This window comes from Clarias gariepinus, chromosome 19 (assembly GCF_024256425.1).
Source record: "Clarias gariepinus isolate MV-2021 ecotype Netherlands chromosome 19, CGAR_prim_01v2, whole genome shotgun sequence".
Taxonomy (NCBI): domain Eukaryota; kingdom Metazoa; phylum Chordata; class Actinopteri; order Siluriformes; family Clariidae; genus Clarias; species Clarias gariepinus.
Genome location: NC_071118.1, coordinates 3831781 through 3849617, shown reverse-complemented (window position 1 = coordinate 3849617; position 17837 = coordinate 3831781). Strand labels below are relative to the sequence as shown.

The window sequence follows — 17837 nt, the reverse complement described above, 5'->3', positions numbered from 1 at the left end:
GTTAACAGATTCTATTTTTTTTATTTAGTATGGTTGTGTCGGTATTAGTGGGCTGGAGAGAGAAATATTTGAAGGAAGGAAAGAAAGAAGGAGAGGAGGAATATAGAAAAGAAAAAGCAAGAAGGAAGGATGTTGATAAGGAAAGTAATAAGAAAGGAATGGAGGAAAGAAAGAAAAAAAGGAATTAAAAGAAGAAAATAAAACAAATGAAGCAATGAGAATAAAATGAGGAAAGAAGGAAAAAAGAAAGAAGGATAGTAAGAAGGAAGTTATAAAGGTAAGAAATAAGAAAGGTAGGAGAAAAAAACAAGGATAAAAGGAAGAAAAGATGGAAGGCATTACGAAGGAAAGTAGAATGAGGAAGGAAGGAAGGAGAAAAAAGAAAATTATGAAGTAAGGAAAAAATAAATAAGGAAGAAGGGAAATAAAGAAAAGGAAAGTAGGAAAGAAAAAAGAAAAGGAAAGAAGAAAGGAAAGGAAAGAAAAAGAAGAATGGAAGGAAAGAATGAATGAACAAAAAAGGAAGAAGGAAAGAATAAAAAACAAAAAAAGTGGAGAAAATAAGGAATGAACAAAAAAGGAAGAAGAAAAGAAAAAATAAGAAAGATGACAGGGAAGATAGAAGGAATGAATTAAAGAAATAAGGAAGAATAAAAAGAAAGAAGCTTCTGTAAGGTAGTAAATGAGTACGAAAGAAACTTCACTGTTTGAATAATGACATCATATTCATTTTTGGTAGTCCTGTTTTCTGAATCACATTACTCGTTTACTTTTACGGCTGATAAAGCATTGTGTGTGTGTGTGTGTGTGTGTGTGTGTGTGTGTGTGTGTGAAAGAACAACCAGACAGAATATATATATTTTTTTTTTACAAAAAAATGTTTTTATTGATACCATCATTCTCACAAATCCTTTTTGAACACACAAAACTCAACTTTTTTATGTTCTTTGGTTTTCAGATCTTGCAAATTTCATTTTCTAAAAGAATATTTACATTTTGAGAGCCACATGAGAGATCGGTCATGTTGGTCAAACATAAATAATGAGTGTGGGTGCTGAATAAATGGACGGGGCAGTTTTATAGCACGTCACTGTAGGGGGCGCAGTGAGAAGACCTCACGGAGGACCAGGGAGGGACAAACAAGTCTGGATTCGTGGACATTACTCTTATGAAATTTGGTGCTAATTTTGGTGGTGGTGGTGACCAACAGAATCGGTCTAGAATAATCTACGCGCTAATGGAGGAAATCATCTTTTTGTGCAACAACATCAGTTCTGATGTTACTGAAAAAATGTCTGCCGTTACTAACCGGTCTGGGGTGAGGTCTAACATGCTTTGGGGTTTTTCCAACAGAGAATGCGCCAGGCTAAATTTGACTTTTGCCTGATTAAAGCCTGCAAAATTATGGACTGAACAGTCACCTTAAGAGGAACAGGTACACCTGGTCATACCCAACTAGCCAATCATGTAGCATCAGTGCAGTTGATCACATTGACATTTGGTGTGTTTGTTGGTACCGATTTGAGTATTTCAGTATTTATCAGTATATAAGCGATATAAGCAATTCTGTTGGTGGAAAACATCTTCATTGTGAGAGGGGTGTGGTGAGCTTTAATCTGGCAGGAAATCTACAGTAACTCATAGAATCACTTTTTACAAACATGGTGAGCTGAAAACTATCTCAAAGGACAAGGTCAATCCATGAGCAGATCATCACTCCTGTCAAGAAGAAGAATCTGATGCTTGGGACAGGCTCACCCAAAATGAACAAGTGATGATCTTCCAATCTGTATGTATATGCAGGATCTTGCGAAATGATTGGCTGATTGGATAATGACAAGAATATTGAGGTACACAGGGGTTCAAATTAATGTGGCTGGTGAGCGTATATCATTTTGAGTTATACGTGCAATAATCGTCCCTTTACATGTTCTATATTCGGAAAAGACGTACGGTGAGTGTGTTAAAATTTAGCTTAAAGCCTGATTAACAGCAGTTGTTTAATCGTGAATGCACTTGTGTGAATGCTGTGGTAATGATGAATATATATGTGCATGTATATAAAGGGGTCGGGGTGTTTGGGCAGTGGGTACAGGGGTGCTTGTGCTTTACTGTATCGCTCACACAGTGCCGTTGCTGTACTTGGAGAGCTTATTCTCTAAGTCACAGATTCGCTTTTCTTGAGACAGAACTGCAGCCTTCAGACTCTGAATCTCCTCTATAAGCTTTTCCAACAATTGAGGCTAACAGGGAGAGTACAGGGAGAAGAGCAGAGAAAATAAAAAAAAGGATGGAGTGACAGTCGATGGAAGAAAAAAAGAGGAGAAAAAGAAGAAGGGACAAGAACAGAACGGATAAAACGTTTTAGAAGACAAGAAACAAGGAATGGAAAAGCAGGATAAAAGGAAAGCAGGATAACAAAGCGTCGAATGGAGTAACAGGGTGAAGAGATGACGAGTGGAATGGAATGGATGAGTGAGAGATGGACGGTCTAATTACCGGCAAGCTGCCTCCGTCGACAGAAGACATGCTCCTGCGCGGTGCAGGCCTGGTGTCCAGGACGTTCTTCTTGGCCACCTTCAGCTCTCTACTCTTTGGGGGAATGTAGCCATCTTTCATGGAGACTAGGATGGGCTCTTCATCTCGCCCCTCCAGCCACTCCTCAGGCTCCAGCGCAGGGTCCGGACCTGCTGTGTCGGGATAGAGGTCATCCTGGAAGAGATCTGACTGGAGAGGAGGAAAGAAACGACCATATATATATATATATATATATATATACATATATATACTCAGCAAAATAAAAAAAACGTCCGCTTTTCAGGACTGTGTATTTTAACAATAATGTTGTCAAAATCCGAATAACTTTACAGATCTTCATTGTAAAGGGTTTAAACAATGTTTTCCATGCATGTTCAATTAACCATAATCAATTAATTAACATGCACCTGTGGAATGGTCGTTAAAACCTTAAAAGCTTACAGAAACTAGGCATTTAAGGTCACAGTTCTAAAAACGCAGGACACTAAAGAGACTTGTCTACCGACTGTGAAAAACACCCAAAGAAAGATGCCCAGGGTCCCTGCTCATCTGCGTGAACGTGCATTAGGCATGCTGCAGGGAGGCATGAGGACTGCTGATGTGGCTAGGGTGATAAATTGCCATGTCCTAAGACGGCGCTACAGGGAGACAGGAAGGACAGCTATTACCTTCCCTATGTGACCCATTTTAAATTGTTCGCTCAGTAAGGTTTATATAGTTAATTAAAATGAAATAAAATTCAGTTCATATTGCCTATGCTGTGCTGAAAAAAGGATGTCACTCTATACTGCATAATCCTTCTTATTAAAAAAAAACTATTTATATGGTTAAACTAAACATACTTGGTTAGGTAAATACTTACCTTTCTAGGGACTGTCATCATGATGGGCTCACATTTCCTCTCATGAAGCTTGTATAATCTAAAACACACAGAATCAGTGCTGAAGCCTTAAGGCAAACTTATCTTACATCAGTTTTTTCTTCTGTTTCTCATACTGAGTATAGTAACAAGAGATAAAAATAGGTTAAAGTAACAACGCGATTCCAATCTTTTTTTTATTATTATTATTATTATTAATTTTATATACATGTTTGCATTTGAGGTGGTAATATGTTGCAGTTCCTCTATAGCCCTGAAGGTGGTGCACTATAAACTCTTTACACATTAGCAGGCAGCACAAGCAAATTGTGTGCTACGTTTGTTTAGAATTACAAGCGTAACAAAATTTATAAAATCATGATACTTACAGAATCGCAATAGAAATTTCCTCCGAACCGTGCTCGCTCACGTACCATTCGGGCCGCGTAACACACTGGGAGGACAGCGCTATTCGCTCCTTCCGCCTGCGTGAGCTAACAGACGCCCCTGATTGGCTGTAGAGCCGTGGTTAATGTGGAAGCACTAATCCCTCCCCTCTGAGAGAGTTCGGCCAATCAGCTCTCTCTAGACCTTCGGCTGCGAGAGGTTACAGCATCACCCGGGAATCAAAATCGCGGTCTCCGGATGATAGGGCAAGCACTTTACCGAAATCGCGAGGCACACGCAAAGTGGACCCGAAAAACATCACTTGGTCCTGCCCTGCTGTTACATGGTTGGCTGATTAGATAACTTTATGAATCAACATGTGTACATAAGATGTCAATACATATACAACACACACCAATTTTGATAGGTACGTACTCAGCTTAAGCTCACCTGGCAATCTCACACTTGCTAACATCAACTCCTCTCTTGGGCATGAAGCCCATGCCTCGCTGTGGCTCCTTGCTGCTATATGTGCTGAGGTAGTGCACATAGGGAGGCTCGTCCGTGATCTCAAAATAGCGGATGCTGCTGTCCCCCTGGAGGCAGAGACGAGGAAGAGAGATTCAAATCTGTGACACAGTGCTGAGCCCTGAGTTTTAACTGATGCTGAGTAATTGCTGCACATACCTTACCACACAGATACACCATGCTGGTGTCTGGGTCATAAAAAGGCAATAAGACGCCATTACTCGTGTCCAACTCCAAAAGTGCAATGGGTTCCTCGAAATTTGTCTGCAATGAAGAAGAATTGTTTGCATCTACCTGTGCACTTCTCTTTTGTTTTCTGTGCTTTTAAATGCATGCACTCGATTCTTGGGGGCAGATGGAAGTAGGTAGTGTGCTCGTACCGGGTCCCAGAGGCCAACCTCTCTCTGGCTCATCCTGGTAAAGCCTGTAGTGAAGATGTTACCTTCTCTGGTAAAGATGGCTCTCATGGGCCTGATGCCCTCATGTGGCGCCATTCTCTCCTGCAAGGACAAAAACATATCAGTGAAATTTTTTCAATTGTATTTCCTTATAAAAACATTTGGTTAATCGTAATATGCTACGATCTGTTTTGGATACTCTGAGAGTTCTGGCTTTATTGTGCTCGCCAGCTTTCATGCTCAATCATATCTGGATTACTAATTGCTTTCGTTCTCAATACTCACAGCCACCACCTCTCTCTTGCGAGGGTCGCAAACGCGAAGGCGGCGGTCTTTGCAAGTCGTACAGAACAGGCTTCCGTTGTGGTTCCAGCTGACGTTGTAGATGAGGTCTGGGTGATCTTCCATCGTGATCAACGGCTCTCCGATGCCCACGTTCCAGATTATGATCAGATTATCACTGCCTGTGACAGAGAGACATGTTTAACAGACAACACGCAAAGGCAAAACAGAGGCGAGAAGGTGAGAGTTGAGCGTAGAGATATGGGCGAGCTGAGCACACCTGCAGTGAGAAGGACGTTGCGGGCAGTGGGGTGCCAGCTGACGATGCCTACGCGTTTGGAGTGGCCCTCCAGAACCACAATAGGCTCGCTGATGGCACGGGTTGGAGTGTGGTCTGGGATTTGCCATACCTGCAGACAGAAAAGTGGTAAACTTGCACAGAGGTAGGCTCTTATTTTATTCTATGCATCTGACATGGTTCTTCTAGAAATATTGACTGTGACTGTTTTTCCAAGAAATGGGCCACAGTGGCTCAATCAGTTAAAACTCTGGGTTACTGATTGGAAGTTTGGGGGTTCGAGCCCCAGCACCGCCAAGTTGCCACTATTGGATACTGCTCCAGGGGCGCTGTATCCTGAAATCATTTCACCGTGCTGGTAAGGTACATGTGACAAGTAAATAAATCGAGCATTTTTTGTCGGCCATTGGGGAGTCTTTCTTTCACTCATACAATAATCCATTAAGTAACACAGAAAAACTGGGTGTGTCAGATAAAGCACAACACTGGACAACCTATTGTATGTTGGTAACGTCATCCCTAATAACTTCGAAGCGCTATGTCAGTGTTGTTTAAGTATGAACACACCCTCAGTAACAGCGTGTGTGACAGCTGCAGTGTGTTGTCTGCACCAGACTCGCATGCCGTGCATGTCAGTCATTTTTTTTTGCAACACGATAGAACCGACATTCGCCTTTACACTACAGAGTGTAACGTGCTTTATGAGTTCTACAACAAGGTTTCAGATAAAGCACTGAAATACAAGGGGTGTTTAAGTCAAACTGGGACTTTTGCTCATGCAGAACAACAGAACACAGTTATAAGATTAAAAACTCATTTATTTCTCTATATACTGTAATCCCCTGCTACACTAATGCATTTATCCCAGTGTTTGGAAAGTTTTTTCTGTACGCAGGAGCCATGATCAGACTGCCTGTCTGGAACACTGGCCTCCCATACACATACAATAGTTCGAGACGGGATATAGTTTTACCATGGCAGTGGTGTCTTCTGAGCCGCTTGCCACGATGTTGTCATTGTGAGGACACCAGTCAATGTCCAGTACAGGCCCAGAGTGTCCCACCACCAGGGGATAGTTCTTATCCACACGTCCCGCCTGTAATGTGGAACACCAACCAGAAAACATCACATGTAGCAATAGAAGTAGTCTGATAATTTAAAAACTTAGGGGAAAAAAAAAAACTAGGATTTATTTTAGCCTTTCAGAGCTTTCATCATTATTATCATCATAATCAACATGGATCTGACAGTTTAAATATTTTTTGATATCTTTGTACACCTCAGGCCTCCTAATCTGACATCAGTACCCAAGCTAACTAATGTTTGTGTGGCTGAATAAGGACAAATCCCCACATACAAGTGGAGCTCATTATAAAGTCAAAAGGAGAGAATACGTGTCCAACAAGTCAGGTGTCCACATACAGAACCTTTGAATATAGCATTTATATAAACCTGCACACGCTTTTTTTATTTATTGTTTGCTATCTTTCTACTATTTTAGAATAATAACGAAGACAAAAAAATAATATACATTATATAGACATAAGTATTTGGCTATACTTGTCCCCATTTTGCAGCTTCCACTCTTCTTGGAAGGCTGTCCACAAGATTTTGGATTGTCTCTGTGTTGGAATTCGAGCCCATTCATTCTGTAGAGCGTTTATGAGGTCAGGCACTGATGTTGAATGAGAAGGCCTGGCTCACAATCTCCATTCCAGTTCATCCTCAAAGATAGCGGTTGAGGACAGAGGGCTCTGTGTGTGGGTCAGTCAAGTTCCTCCACACTGAAGTCCTTAAACCGTGTCTTTATAGTCCTTGCTTTGTGCACTGGGGCAGAGTCATGTTGGATTAGAAAAGGGTCTTCCTCTAACTGTTGGAAGCATGGCATGTCCAAGATGTCTTGGTGTGCTGAAGCATTAAGATTGCCCTTCACTAGGGAGAAGGGGACTGATTAAAACACCTGAATTCAATAATTAACAGGTTTGGGCAAATACTTTTGTCCATATAAGGTATGTGGAATTATGCAGTGAACAGGAATCTTCAGCAAGCATTTAAACACTTCTTTAGTTTCACCAAACTTTTTTTTGTTGTATAAAGTCTCACAATTTTTGGAAATTTCTTAATTTACTCCAGTGATTGACATGAAAATGGCTTGTTTGGGGAAACAATTTAAAATAACTTTTAGTGAACTACTACTAAAAAAAAATTTTTATAATATATAATACATTTATTCTTAGGCTTTGAATAGACTATTTAAATCTGTCTTTGAAGCCAACTTTATGAAAATATATGTTCATGTCTCGTACTTGTTTATACAGTACATGTGCACCGATAAATAATTTTTGTTAATGGAACTTACTGCTATTAAAAAATAATAATAATAACACCAATTTAAACGCGCACTTAGCATGTCCGCATGTTGTTATTGGTTTATTTCCCTAAGTGCATACTCCTGTTTCATGTCAGTTTAAACCCAGCAGGAAATTTTTCATGTCAAAACCTTGTGGTGTTGGTAATTTGGCTGCTTTTAGAGCGTAGAATTATGTTGATGTAATGGCATCAGAACAACATCGACTACATGACAATGGAAAAAACGTTGAACGAACACTTCAAACACAATGTCGCACAAATGACTTCAATACAATATTAATACCAAACTCGTGGCCTAAACAGGAATCAAACTCTGGTCACTGCGGTGGGAGCAATGTGCGCTTCCTGCTGAACCACTAGGGGGCATGCTTTTGGTTGAAATGAGATAAGAATAACTTGAGATACACACGCTGTGCGTGGGAAGCTGTTTTGTCCGTCTTAATCTCCAAACAGAGTTCTAAACCCTGTTAGAAACTCAAGGGCCCATGCATGTGCTCGAACATTGTGTGAATAGATGTTAATCAGCACGTAGGCTCCAAAAAAATTTCGTTGTTTTGAGGTTGTATTTAGAACCCTGTGGTTGGGGCGATCGTTCAACAATACCTTTACATCATTTAGTCATTCTAAAAGCCTCATAATCCTAATGGGGAACATAATTGCAATGTCATTACAACATTATTATAACACTCATCCAATGTTAGGGTTAAGTAGTAAACTTTAATTACGTCTTTAGTTTGATTGTTAAAGTTCTGGCTCAACTTTATTGTTTCACGTTCTCTTGTTTTGGTTATATTTGTTAAATGATTATGGATCACCCTCTAATAAACTCTTCATGTTCTCCTATGCATTCACCCTGGCACGAATTTATAATAGACATATCACTAAGTTTACACTTAAATCCTGCCTTATATCACATGATACAAGAATCTAGATCTGGTTTAATTACACTCCTTAGAACAAACTGCCCTAATTTCACCGATTCCTGATTTGTTTCTGTGAGTGTGAGTATGTTCCTGTCCTGGGCTGCTCCTGCTGCTGTGGCTCCTTGCTCCCTTGGTGTGTATTTATAACCCTGTGACGAGGCGATGAAAAGGCAGATTTTATTCTGACCTTTCTGGAACTGGGCCGGGTGAGAAAGCAGGCAGGGTATTTATAGGGTGTCTGTTAATCCATGCTTCTACATGCTCATGTGTCCCTGTAATGAGTCTGCATACTGCATTCCCGAAAACAAGGAGAACTGTATTTATATTCCAATAATACCCAGTCATCAGCCTTACTTAATGATGGTCTGATATGGACACAAGGTTGTGATCGCAAAATAGCAAACTCCCATATAAGGTATTGTACAAGAGTTTCCTTAAAGCATACTCTTTCTTATTGATCTACCACTGATCAGTGACGCTCTCATAATGATATACAGTTACAGTTTATGTACAGATTTCACAATCAAATAATCAGCTGGTGTTCCAGGTGGGAAGTATGTGCGTGTGTAGGGGGGTTACAGAAATAGTTCAGACCTACAAAAGTGCTGGGAGATAAGTAACTATCTACTCCTTTAAATCCTGGCACAAGGTTCTTCCAGCTGACAACAAAACTAGTTTCAGGTTTTTTTTGTTAGCTCGTATGTGAGCATTGTGTGATTTTAATTGGTCTTTTGTTAGTCGATTCAATTAACTGAATCATTTGGTTAGTCCCCTACATACGACAATTTGAGTTACGAACTTTCGAAGATATGAACATCCGTTTGCAGATGTTTAATTACGGAAGTTAGATCACATGTCCAGCGTACACTGACACGTGTATGCAGTGTGATTCCCAGGATGTTCAGTAGCAAGCATAAAAAAGCAGTGGCGATGATGATGGTACTGCTAGTAAAAGCCAAGCAATAACCATGGAGACAAAAGTGAAAATAATTGAGAGAATGGAGCAAGGGGAAAAGATGGCAGACATTGCTCATTCTTTTAACATGGATCGTTTAACCATCGTCACAATTCTAAAGGATCATGGACAAGATCATGTAACATGTTATTGTTATACTGTGTATAGCCATTTGTGTTAGTATCCCAGTACCTAGACAATGTTTGTTGGACTTACGAACAAACTCGACTTATGAACGAGCTCTCAGAACAGAACTCATTTGTATGTTGGGTACTTATTGTACTCTTGTTTTGCAAGAGTATCGCTCCTTTTTCCTTTGTTTTTATGATACGTTGATGCATCACCACCACCTTCTGGACTGGAGTGTGTGATCACTTTGTATGAGAAATGGCATTTAACAATTACCAATACAGCATTTCATTGCCTTTTATATACTTTTAGTCATTTTTAATTCTTCAGAACCTATAAGAAATATAGCAGTGCTACTGATTGTAAGGTCACAGGTGCAAACCCCAACACCACCAAGCTGCCAGTACTGAACATTTGAGCGTTAAGCCCTTAATGCTTAAATGTTCAGATGTATAAGCAGATAAATTCAATTTGCTCTGAAATAGGCGTCTGTCAAATTCCTTAAATGAAAATGTAGTGCTGTTGTATTAAATCGACATTCTACTTTTCCTGTGAGCATATATGATCACATTCTGTGAAAAGAGAGCATGGCAACTCAGTTAAATTCTCCTCCTTGAACACAAGAATATCTTCAGTAGAAATCAACACTACTCCTCACATGCTCAGCAGCGCTTGCACATGGACTCATCTCTTCCCTCTGGACTTGCTGAATGGTTTTCCAAAACATCTTTTTCTATGACCTCTACAAACTCTTCCAATGCCAAAGTTTTAACAGTACACTCTTCTTTACAGTACACCTCAACTGAATCATGTCCACCAGGCCAAGCAGTCGTCTGACCACAGTTTCTTGCAGCTACCTGTATGATCAACAAACTTAACCGTGTTTCCATTCAGACTGACTTTTGGTAAAGTTCTTTTGGAGATTAAATTTGTCTCTCACCAAGGCTTCTTCCAGATGATCTGTAACAATCCATTCAGAGTTGACCAGGTAAATATAATATTCTAGACCTGTTTGACTGTCCCTAGAGGTACACTTTGTGGACAACATTTTGGCTACACCCAGTCACCCGAACATCCAATTCCAGACTTAAACCCCCTTGGCTGTTATAATAAGCTCCATCTTTCAGGAAAGGCCTACCGCTAGACTGTGGAGTGTGCTGTTCATTCACAGCTACAAGAGCATTAGCGAGGTCAGGCACTGATGTTGGGATGTTGAGGAGTCTCCAGTTCCAGTTTACCCAAAAGGTGTTCAGTTGAGTTTGAGATCAGGGGACACTTAAGGTCCACTCCAAACTTTATACACCATGCTTTCACAGAGCTTTGTGCCCAGGCTCATTGTCTAGTGAGCTCTTAGGCCTCTCAGTTCCACTGCTGGGGAAATTGAAATGCTACAATGTACAATGACACGCTATACAATTCTGTGCTTCCAGTTTCGGGAAGAACCACATATGGTCTGGTGTCCAAAAACCTTTGCCTATATAGTGTGCAAGGAAGACATGCATCTGTGCATCAGACAATAAGCTCATTTCACCATGATAAGGTCTCAATCTGTAAAAGGAACATTTTTAGTTTAAAGTCTTTATTATTGAGTAAGCAATTTCAGGACAAGCCCCCAGTGCACATCAGATAGCTAATGAGATAATTCAGGTAGTGACATAATTTATCATTATCTGGAAGGTTGGCTCAGAGACCTTCTGGACATCTGAAAATCACCCGTTTTTCGAGGTGAATTTGACAAAATAAATTTTGCCTGTTTAATGAGTTCAACTTTTTTAGGTTATTTAATAAGTTTGCTTTGGTCAATGACATTCTTTCCAATTTTGGATCTGTTGCTGCACCCATTACCAGAATGCTCAAGGAATTTCTAAACAAACAACTTTACAAACTTCTCATTCTTCTTACCTTTGAAAGGGGCAAAACCAAAAAGGCTCCTCCTCCGCTGGACTCCACAATAACTGCCAGGAACTTCGGGTTGACTGCGCAGAACGAGCTGTCCCACGTCACCTTGGAAACCCGAATGTCATCGTAACTCTGCTCCGCCTTCGCAGCTTGACCAAAAACATGCCGGAACTTACTCTGGCGCACAATACTGCGACTCATCACTAGGAGAAAACGAACAGACAAAAATAAGCAAAATTTAATTTGTAGCTTTGTTCGTACTTATGTATACCATATAATGTATGCTGACATGCTTATTTGGGATATACGTAAGTGCCAATATAAAATATGATCTAATAATACAGAATATTGAACTCGTGACTCAGCTGAATGGACGACTCACACGAATGGACGATTCCAGGTTAAAGGAAAGATCAGAATTTGCACCTTGAGTCCATGGAGCCATTACTATGTCAGAGCTGTCTATTTACATTACAATCCAGTACAATTATGATGGTGCAGTGAATGTTTTCCCGCCACTAATCATGTAAAAGGCATGGTGAATCTGGTGGTATCCCTTAGTGGTGGTATTTTATCCAGGCTCAGGCAGATGATGATGCACAATACCAAGCAAAGTATCACCAAATGCTCAAAAATGTAGTCTTTTAATAGGATCTAGGGAAGTTAATCAATGCTTCTCTCCAACAGATTGGAATAACTGCAATGGCACAAGCCAAAAGACACATATGGGTGTGATGTTCATTTGTTATTGCTGTTCTGAAGACGAATAAGGACTAGCATACCTAATAACCAGGTATCACAGGTATGTCTCTATGTTAAATAATGTGACACATTCATTAGTGGGAGGGTCAAAAGCGATTTATTTTAACTAGTCTGTAAGGTATCGTTTATTTGCAAGGTGTTCTTTATATACTTTGTAGGTTTACATATATTAAGATTGAATTAATCAATTATTTGTCACAGCACTTTGATATGATTTATTTTTTTCCCTGCATATCCTATTTAGGAAGCTGGGGTCAGAGCACAGGGTCAGCCAGGATACAGCGCCCCTAGAGCAGATAGGGTTAAGGGCCTTCCTTGCTTGACAGTTGCAGGTTGGTGGTCCTGGGGCTTGATCACTTAACCTATTGGACTTATTGGACCTATTTTAATTGTTTGAACCACCACTGCCCCAATTCAGGTTTCATTCGTGTTAGAGAAATGTTAAAGCCCTGTTCAACAAAATTTTGCTGTGTAGTGTGGCATGGTGGCTCAGGGGTCAGTGCTGTCACCTTACACCTCTAGGGTTAAAAGGGTTCAATCTGAGCTCTGGTCTGTTTGCATAGAGTTTGCAAGTTTCAATGGAATTTCTCCAAGAATTATCGTTTTTTTCCAACAGTCCTACTGTAAAAGTTGTCCAGGGTTAATAATTTTCCAGGGTTGTCCAGGGTTAATAATTTTATAATTGCTTATACTACAGAGCTGCACAGCAATTTTGCAAAGATAATGTGCTTCTTCAAAGGAATGAGGACAGAATTTTGTTGTGACAACAACTGGAATATGGATAGGTAGTGTTTAGGTAAGAAAATTAATATGGACAAAAGTTTTGGAAATCACAATGTTAGTGTCAGTGGTAGCTCAGTGGTTAAGGTATTGGACTACCCTTCAAACCCACAAATGATAAAAATTTTAAAATATGTTCAATAAGTGAGGATACAACAGTATACACTTGATCACCTTGGACGCATGTTAGTTGACCTCTGGTATACATTACTAGAAAGAAGAGGTCAACTAACAGGCATCCAGTGGCATTAAGTAATAACTAGGGATGCACCGAAATGAAAATGCTGGGCCGAAAACGAAACCGAAATTTTTGGATGCACTTGGCCGAAAACCAAAAATGGCTTTATTAAAAAACATGTTTAAAATATTTTCTTTTTGTTTGTATTAAAAAAACTACAAATTAATTAAGCAATCAAACTTTTATTGATAATAAATAACAGTAATAAGGCTGTTTAACAATAACAAAACTTGCTTCCAAGTGCTTCCAAATCGCCGACATACTCCGTTTTGATGCGTAATGACAGCGCGAACGAGACGGGAGGATGGGAGAGGCGTGGCGACAATTTTCGGCTTTTATTTTCAGCGCTTTCTTACGTTTCGGCCGAAACCGATAATGCTATTTCGGCCGAAAATTTTCGGCGTCCGAAATTTCGGTGCATCCCTAGTAATAACTACAGTACATGAAGGGTAAAAACCACAACCTAGAATCAGCCACTACTAAACAAGCTATATCATAAAAAATAAAAAAAAGCCGGCATTACAATATAGTCCTTTTACTCAAGGAAATGTGTCTAGGACTGTAACTGTTTAGGGACACGAAAAAAATTAATATTGTTTAATAAGAGAACTATTTTCTTAAATTCTAACATCATTTGAAAAACTAAAAAAAAATTTTCTTGATAGTTATAGAGTAAGCAAAAGAACTGAGAGCTAGCAGCTAGCGTAGAAAAATAGTCATGCTAAGTCTGACATTCTGTTAAATCTCATTAAGCCTCTGCACAAGAGATGATTCCTTGACATGATTTTGACTTTCTAATGTCATTATCTTAAAAAAAAAAACAAAGTGAGCTCCCATGACACACCGTAAAACATGCAATTTGTTGGCAACGTTTGGCATCATTTGACTGTGACGAGATTCAAAGTAATTTTTCTTTGCTTCTAACTTTTAAACAACTCGCAAACTTTAAGTGGACATTTCTGCACAATGTCCTATTCAGCAAAAAATAAATAAACAAATAAATAAGTAAATAGATTAATATATAAAAAACTATGAAAATGTTCAAATGAAAAGAGAAGAGATTTCGCCCTGCAGTGATGGTTTCTCTTGTGAATTTTCTGTTTACGTTTAATAATATCTAACAAAAGCATCTGTTTGATCATTTTGAAAACAGTTCTAGTTTAATTTTTATTCTGTGCAAGTGTGAGAAACACTGTTTTACAGTTTTGCACATTTATTAGATTAAAACTATACAAATGCACAATTGTGTTTATGTAATAAGTGTTATGATAAGATGCATCATGATTGCAGTGTTAGATGGTATGGGAGGCAAAACTAAGGTTGCCACATTATACTTAAAAAAAAATCGACCGACCAACAGAGAAAACAACTGACCATCATGTAGAGATCAAACTTTTAAAAAAATGAATGATGGCTTTGTTGTGTTTCTTGTCACTGGCCACCAGTTCTGGATAGCTTGTGTGATATTTATGCAACACAGATGTATAAAAATACCTTTGTAGAAATTAGCCATATAAAAACATTATGAAGGACAGTCCTGGGAAAACCGGGACAGGTGGCAACCCTAGATAAAACTATAACAGGTTAAAATTAACATCAAATGTTGTTCCATAAAACAAAAACACAAGAGGATTTTTCTTGCTCTCCAGGGACAATGAAAATAAAAATGCCAGAAGGGTTGGTTCATGAACAGCGTAAGCTGCTTGTACTTCAGATTCTTTTCCCCTTACTCTTCTCCTGTGCTTGTTTCGACTTTTACCCCCTTTTTTCCTGTTCTGCATTTATGTTCCTTCTCTCCATCTCCTTACCTTCAAAGCCTTATTCTCTCTCTCTCAGTTCTTAATTAATGATACCTGCAATACATTTTAAAACAGTATGACATCCATGTAAATCCATCTCACTTGCAGTTCAGACTGTTGCCAAAGTTCTTCTGGCTTGCTGTGTATATCAAAAGTCTATAGAATCTTAAATACATGTGCCTGCTACCTCCTCCTTTGATTTCTCATAAATCACTTTTTCCCTCCCTTTGCAACACCCGGTCGCTCCACAAAATCTAACAACGATGGCCTTGCACACCCAGGTCCTAGGTTCGTTTTTATTCATGATTAGACTCATTAAATACACTAAACTGTGAAACTGCTTTGGGTTTCAAAATTCCATATCGCTCCGTTTTGTTTTTAAAGAGCTCTCATTAGGCTTAGTTTGCTTCAACAATAAAAGTGCCGGTGTGTACATTTGTGTTTTGCTGTTGCCTAGCTGTCACACAACTGTGTTAACCCGTCATGATGTTATTCTGGGAAGCTACGCAAGACAGATGCAAGAAACAAACAGGCAAGCTTCTACAGTATCATGAACAAAATGACACCCTCACGCATCTGTTGAGTGATCCTCAACTTGTCTCTAATTTATGTTCCTCTAATTGCATACAGGTCGAAACAGATAAGCTTTTTACAACTGAAAGTAAACTAGAGCTGTTTATGAGGCACGTGACAGGACGCACTTGTTTCAAATGAACAGCAAAATTAAAGAGAATTGTAAATGATATGACTTGACATGCAGTGACACACTTGCATACAGTGAAACAATTATGTATGAACACCCCGTTAATCCAAGTTTTGCATGTTTTAGGCTAATGTTATCTGCAGAAGCTCTTTAAAATCCCAGCAACACAATGTAAGAGTCGCTAAGGCCCGTTTAACACATCTGTGAACAATGTTCGCATGATGAATAATTCATTTTCTCTTTAAATGACTTAAGCATGAATGGAACGATCAATTTGCAACTCTTTAGATCTGAAGGACAAACACATTTATGTTTGTGCGTGAATTGTAATTGGGTCTTAGTTACATAGCTAATCATTGTCACAAACGGAAACTTTTACTTTAGTCATAGTTATCTAAGAAATAAAACTAAATATTTTGAAGTGTTTCTTTTATACATAGCAGCTTATTATAGCAGCTATAAACCTTCATGCTCTTACCATTCTCTCTTTAAATTAAGGCATAAGTAAAAAAAAAAAAAAAGAAGTACAAATCCATCTGTCCTGAAACATATGCACATATTTCCTCACACTTTTTACACTCATTACCATATTTTTTTAATTCTGTATAACTGCTTTGCAGTAATGACCTTTATTAAAAGCACTCTATAAATAAAACTGAACTGTATTAAACTCAATAAATGTGCAAGCATTGAGAGGAACCTCGAGGTACCTCAGTTTATGAACTTAAATTCTAACACAGATTCTAACTGTTGTCAATGCTGCTCTTATAGAACCTTGAGAGCAATACAATTCAAAAATTGTGACGATTAACGGCCATGGAATAAATAAAGCATGAAATCACAAGATTAAAAAAATGAATCATGAAATAAATTTATTAAATAAATGAATAAATCTTGGGGAAAAGAACATGAAATACACACAATGCTGTGAAAAAGGTTTTTGTTTTGTTTTTTTGCATATTTGTCACACCTAAGTGATTGAGATCATCAAACATTTTTGAACATTACATAGTTCAAAGTTTTTGAATGATGATCTTTGTGTAATATTAAAATGTGCTTATTGATCTCAAATGTTTTTAAAACATTTAATTACTTAATTCTCCTTTAAATATGTATATAATTGCATATCTATCTATTTGTTTATGTATTTATTCTTGCCATATCACACCTTCCATAGTGGAGATCACAGTCCTGACCATATACATAGTTTATGCCTATTTTTTTTTCTTCTTTTCTTTCTTAAAGCTGTTTAGAGAAATTAATCAAACCACGCGGTTCACTTAAACCGGAATCGAATCTGGAACCCGAGTCCATGCTTGAGCAAATGACATGGGGCACTTTCCTAATATAGTCATGCTGAACTACCTCCTACCCCCCTACCCACCAACACCACCCCCGCCCCCTCAAGTTCCCCCACCTCTCCCATGGGGGGGGGGGTCAATGCACACAACAGACCCGCTAAGGAAGAAGCACACAATAATACCCCTCCTCAGCACCCCCCCCCCACTCCCCTCCCCTCCCCCCATGGCCATTTGCCAGAAATATTCCTGATCATACCTTAAACCCCACCCCCAGTAAACCCGCGTGCTCCAGATCTGACAGACCGAAAAGAAGTGCGCGAGCACCGGCGCGCGCTGGCGCACTCTCACGCGCAAACCGTGACACGGCAGTATTTATTTATTTATTTATTTATTGTTCTATAATTAAAGTGACGCTACTCGTTCACACGAACACAAGCAAAAGTCTTACCTCTGTGCTTGTCTTTTATACACCAGTTTGTTTTTATTTCTCAAATGCTCCTTTTTCTCAGGTTTTTTTTTTTTTTGCTGTTTTTGTTCAGAAAAGATGCAATTCGTTTCTTCTTTTTGTCTTTTAATTCCAGATAAGAGAGTTTGTAAAGTCGTTAAAAAAAAAAAAAAGCAAAACCAACTCCGCGTGCTGGTGTCCGGGCGTCCACTGAAAGAAAAGAGAGAAACAGATACGGGCTGA

General features: G+C 39.0%; 1 protein-coding gene across 1 annotated transcript; it reads right to left on the bottom strand.

Moving 5' to 3' along the window:
* Positions 1-899: 899 nt before the first annotated feature.
* Positions 900-17837, bottom strand: coro6 (coronin 6). Its single transcript, XM_053477820.1, has 11 exons — positions 17598-17837; positions 11570-11769; positions 6264-6386; positions 5273-5402; positions 4996-5174; positions 4693-4812; positions 4472-4576; positions 4235-4380; positions 3401-3458; positions 2500-2727; positions 900-2243 (listed from the first exon to the last, which is right to left on the bottom strand). The coding sequence occupies exons 2-11, from the start codon at positions 11765-11767 to the stop codon at positions 2121-2123; spliced, it is 1410 nt and encodes a 469-aa protein (XP_053333795.1). The 5' UTR covers positions 11768-11769; positions 17598-17837; the 3' UTR covers positions 900-2120.